This window comes from Oryza glaberrima, chromosome 4 (genome assembly GCF_000147395.1).
Source record: "Oryza glaberrima chromosome 4, OglaRS2, whole genome shotgun sequence".
NCBI lineage: Eukaryota > Viridiplantae > Streptophyta > Magnoliopsida > Poales > Poaceae > Oryza > Oryza glaberrima.
This window is the reverse complement of record NC_068329.1, coordinates 4,548,058-4,553,044: the sequence shown is the minus strand read 5'-3', so window position 1 is coordinate 4,553,044 and position 4,987 is coordinate 4,548,058. Positions and strand designations below refer to the sequence as shown.

The following is a 4,987-nucleotide window of genomic DNA, read 5'->3' as shown; positions in this document are numbered from 1 at the left end:
TTCTATAAGACCTTATTTGGTTGGATCAGGAATGCCCTGGATTGAGGCCCAATCCCCGTGGATCAACCTGGCATGGGATGAATCCCGACCCACGGAGAAATTAGTGTTCGGTTAAAGCCTCATCGGGACAATATAACACCAACGTTTACCCTTCATCCTGGCCAGGCAAGAAATTATCTACTACGGAGGAGTGGATGAAATCGTCGACCTGAGGGGCGGCGTGACTTGGAGGCACATGGGAGGCGACGCTGCAGTTGCTGCAGCGGCGGTGCAACGACGGTGGCACAGCGCTCTCGCCGCCGGTGGTCGTAATACACTCCGGAGGCTACTAATTGTCTGCTCTTCATCCAGAGGCGATCGACTAGCTTGCCTTCCATATTATCACAAACGTACTCAACTTGACGATATATTTGGCAGATCGCTATAATTCACTAATTTGTATCTAAATTACAAACTCAGATCGCTGACTGACATCCATCTCAGACTGATGCCACAATACATAATATTTTGTGCAGATCGCTCCAGTCCACTGCAGAGCATATATATTTTGACGCTAACCCACTCCTGCTACTAAATCAAAATTTGTTGACAGAGATTCTAGTTTAATAAATTCAGTTCAACATATGTTCATATATAAGATTTAGACATTTTCCTTGGTCTTAATTTGCATAGCTCAAATCTATTGAGTCATTTAAACGTCATATCTTGCTATAGTTATTCTTATCCTCTTTTGATATATAGAGCATGAAATCTTTTTAGATGTGCAGAAAAAAATAGTTATGTCAGTGGATAATTATATGTTGAATCTTATTATCTTTGTCCAGACCAAAGATTGATAAATATACAAGAGACTATTTGGCTACTTGCATGTTTAATAACTTTTAAGCTTGGTTGGTTTCAAGAAATTGTAGAGACATCAGTTAATTAAGGCCATTCCCAACCCAAGACACTAGACATAGTTTCTATAAACTCCACATCATCAAGAACACACCGCTCTTGGGATGGCGTGTTCGGAAAGGAAGGCGACGAGCGTGGCGGAAAGCAAGGTGACGAGCACGGCGGCGGTAGAGTGTGCGTGCTCGCCAGAGAGACGACCTCCCTCGCCGGCAACGCCGAGGAGGGGAGGTAATCGAGACGTTTTAACGAGCGGGAAATGGTGTTGGAATACCCATGGGTTAGCCCAAGGAGAGCCCAACACTGTTCATGCGGGCTGTAGTGGTCGGGCTTGTGGAATTCGCCATGGATGGTCCATGCGTGATCTGCTCCCGAGCCCGATCAAGGAGGTAAGTTTGCCTACGAGCTGGGTGTGGGTGCCGAAACGGGGTTCTCGGAGTCCTCATCTAGGGTTTCCAGCCACCAGATGAGAGGTCGTGTGCTTTGGGGCGACGGCTAGGCGGATCTGGAGAGCTCCGGCGAGGCTCACTGACGGGAGGTCCTTCCTCGAGGTATCGAAGGGAGGTGTGGATCGTAAACCTGAATTCCAACGTCCTGATCAATGGGTTCCCAATAAGAGAAGAGCGTTCGAAGAGGAGGGGGTGGTGGGAATTGGGGAAATCGAAATTTGCAGGAGAGGGAGGAACGTGAACTTCGGAATCGGTTGTTGGGGCAGCAATAACAGCGTGAGGAGGGAAGGTGGCAGCAAGTTGAGAGAAGGGGGGGAAATAGACAGTGGCAAGGAGATAGAAACAGGGAGGGTGGTGCTTGGGAGGGAGGGGATCGGCGTCCGATTCGTGGAAAGGAGAAGCTGGGGGAGGAAGGGAGATCAGGTCCTTCCCAGAAGGAAGAGATCAAGTGTTTCAACTGTGGAGAAAGTGGTCATCATCAGGTGAATTGCCAGAACCCTCCTCTGTGCTATGTGTGTAAGAATCCTGGACATATTTCATCTGATTGTCCTGTTCATGTTGGGGGGAGTAGTTCTAATTTGGGCAAACTAGAAGTAAAGATGAAAGGTTATGGCATACCTGAGCAGGGTTTCTTTAGCCTGAATGTCGACAATTTGGGTGTGACTGAGAAAGGGGCACAATTTAGAGGAATCCTAACTGTGGAGAAAGGGGTTAGTTCAGTGCAAAAGGTGGCCAATGAGATGTCTCATCTGTTTAGGGAGAAAAATTGGGACTGGAATGTGAAGCAAATTAGCAGTAATGATTTCTTGATTGATTTCCCGAGTGAAGATGCTAGAAGGCAAGTCACTAAGTTCAAGGGGTTTGTGTTTAAGACTTCATCCATCAAAGCGAGTGTAATAGAATCTAAGATGCCTGACAATGCTGTGGATGAGCTCTTTGTGATCTGGGTTAAAGTGTTTGGTCTTCTAGGTTTCGCCAAAAAGCAGGAAATCATTAGAGCAATATCTGACATTGTGGGTGAATTTAAAGAAGTAGATGAGGAGTCTTTGAAGGGGGAAGGAGCTGTTAGGATAAAAGTGGGATGCTTGGACCCTAGTGCTATCAACTATTCTATCATAATATATATCAATGACATTGGATATAAGATAAAATGGGAGGCAGAGGTTGATCCAGAGGGGACTGGGTCTATTGATGGGGGGGGGGGACAATGATGATGATGATGCTGATGATCTGGATGATGATTACCCTCCAGGAGGAAAGAAAGGTGGGGGAAAGATGACAAAGGAAGTCCAAAGAAAAAGGAGCCTGCTAAAGATGCAGATGGCAAAGGGAGGATTGTCAGCCAGACTCAATCTGCCCCTCGAGCTGTTAAACGAAACTCTGAAAACTTGCAAAAGGCCATAATTCTGCAGGTGGAGAATGAGGTGGGGGTCACTGCTAAGGGTGAACTTCTTATTGAATCAACTGCTGTGGAGAAAAAGGCAGACGAGGCAGTGGTGCTATGGAAATCTGAGGATTTTTCACAACCAGAACTGTTTGAGCAAGTTTCACAGGAGAAGGATAAAAGTGGTGACCTTCTCAAAAGAATGGATGTGGATTTAAAATTTGGGGGTGTTAGATTATTCACAGATGAAGAGGGGGAGAAATGTGCTATCCCAACTGACTCAGATATTGAGTTGATGAGGGCAGAGCAAGAGGATGACAGTGAACAACTTGATCTGGAAAGTGAAGCAGAGTTACAGAACAGGGAGGATAAGTTCCAGAAAGTCAGGCACAAGAAAAATCAAGTTAGTTTGGTCAAGAGACAGAGTTCTAGGGTGAAGGATAAGAAGGTACCAGTTCATCTAAAAGCTGAGCTCAGGAAGTCCAAAATGAACATGACCTTAGGTATGTCATCTAAAAATTCTTATGCAATCTTTCAATTTGTTAGTCAGGATTATCTTATCAACATTGCTAGGGCTGGGGGAATTTCTTTGGGTGATAATTCTGAGGAAGTGAGATGCAACTTAGATGCTATTTGTGCTAGGGAATTGGCACAGGCTGCTATTTTTTATGCAGATAAGAGATTACAACAGATGGCTGAAAAAGCAAGTTTGGAAGAAGAAGGGGGACAGGGGGTCCCCCCCAATGAGAATAATGCGATTCTGGGGGTTCCTGTGGTAGAAATAGAGAATGATCAGTATATGGAGGGTCTGAAGGAGGAAGATAGGGATGAGTTGGATGATGCAGATAAAGAGAGTTCTGATAACCTGGGGGATTTTGACTTGCATGACCATGAGGGTCTGAGACAGAAGAAAAAGAAAGGGAAACAATCTGTGCAAAAGGGGTCTGGGCCGAAAAAGAGGGGGCGTCCTAGAAAGAAGTCTAAATCATGAGAGTGGTGTTCTGGAATGTTAGGGGTTTGGGGGCTGCAGGTAGACAAAGACAGTTGAGGGAGATGGCTTTTGAACAGAAAGTGGATATAATTTGCCTTCAGGAGACAATCAAACAAAGTTTTACTGACAGGGAATTGAGGAATCTAGTGGGAGATAACTTTACTTGGAGATATGTGGCAGCCGTGGGTCACTCTGGTGGTATTATGACTAGGGTTAAAGAGTTGTTGTTTGATATTGTTGATTGGGATCAAGTGGCCTTTTCTTTAAGAATGGTGATTAAAAATAAGAAGGATGGACAGAGTTGGGAGCTAACTAACATTTATGGTCCTGCTCAACAGGCACATAGGGGGGAGTTCCTAGCTGAAATTGGCAACAGAGTACAGCAAGGAGTTTATCCTATGATTCTGGGGGGGTGATTTCAATCTGTATCGATATCTAGATGAGAAATCTGGTGGTGGTGGGGTGGATGCGAGAAGAACTGAGGCTTTCAATAATTTTATTAATCATTATGAGTTGCAAGAACTGTTTAAGTTAGGGGGGAAATTCACCTGGACGAATAAGCAAATCAATCCCATCAGATGTGTTCTAGATAGAATACTGGTGACCACTAGTTGGGATCATTTATACCCTTTGGCCATAGTTAGTTCTCTTTTGAGGGTTGGCTCAGACCATTGCCCTTTGCTGTTAGACACTATAGAGGGGGAGAGAGTTTGGGGAAACAATTTTAGGTTCGAGATGGGTTGGTTTGAGCTGGAGGGTTTTAAGAAAGAATTGCTTGAGAAGTGGCCTGCTAGAATACAGAGCAAAATAATGGATTACTGGCATCTCCTTATGCCTTATCTGAGGAGATGGTTAAGGGGGTGGAGTGCTAATATGGTGAGCAAACAGAAAAAGAGAAGGAAAGAGATAGAACAAAAGCTGACTGAAATTGATAACATTGCCGAGTAGAGGGATTTGTTTCCTCGAGAATGGAAGGTTAGATATGAGCTGGAAAAGGAAGTAGAGCAGATCTATCTACAAGAAAAACTGTGGTGCCAAAGGAGAGGGGGTGAACAATGGCTGTTAAGAGGGGACAGCAATACCTCTTTTTTCCATAGGATTGCTAATGGTAGGAATAGGAAAAGGCACATTTTCTGTATACAGCAAGGGGAGGAGGTTATTTCATATTTCCAACAAATACAGACTCATATTTATGATTATTACAAGCAGTTGTTTGGGAGGGAAGAACTGAGAAACATATATTTGGAGCAGGGGGTTTGGGCTAACAGG

General features: G+C 44.6%; 1 protein-coding gene across 1 annotated transcript; it reads left to right on the top strand.

Annotated features, from left to right (window-relative positions):
* Positions 1–1,942: 1,942 nt before the first annotated feature.
* LOC127770217 (uncharacterized) lies at positions 1,943–3,718 on the top strand. Its single transcript, XM_052295882.1, has 2 exons — positions 1,943–2,526; positions 2,596–3,718. Exons 1-2 carry the CDS (start codon positions 1,943–1,945, stop codon positions 3,716–3,718), a joined length of 1,707 nt encoding a protein of 568 aa, XP_052151842.1.
* Positions 3,719–4,987: the final 1,269 nt, after the last annotated feature.

Coding starts and splice junctions, on each gene's coding strand:
- LOC127770217 (XM_052295882.1), top strand. CDS start 1,943: ATGAAAGGTTATGGCATACCTGAGCAGGGTTTCTTTAGCCTGAATGTC. Junction 2,527..2,595: donor GTTGATCCAGAGGGGACTGG/GTCTATTGATGG, acceptor ATTACCCTCCAG/GAGGAAAGAAAGGTGGGGGA.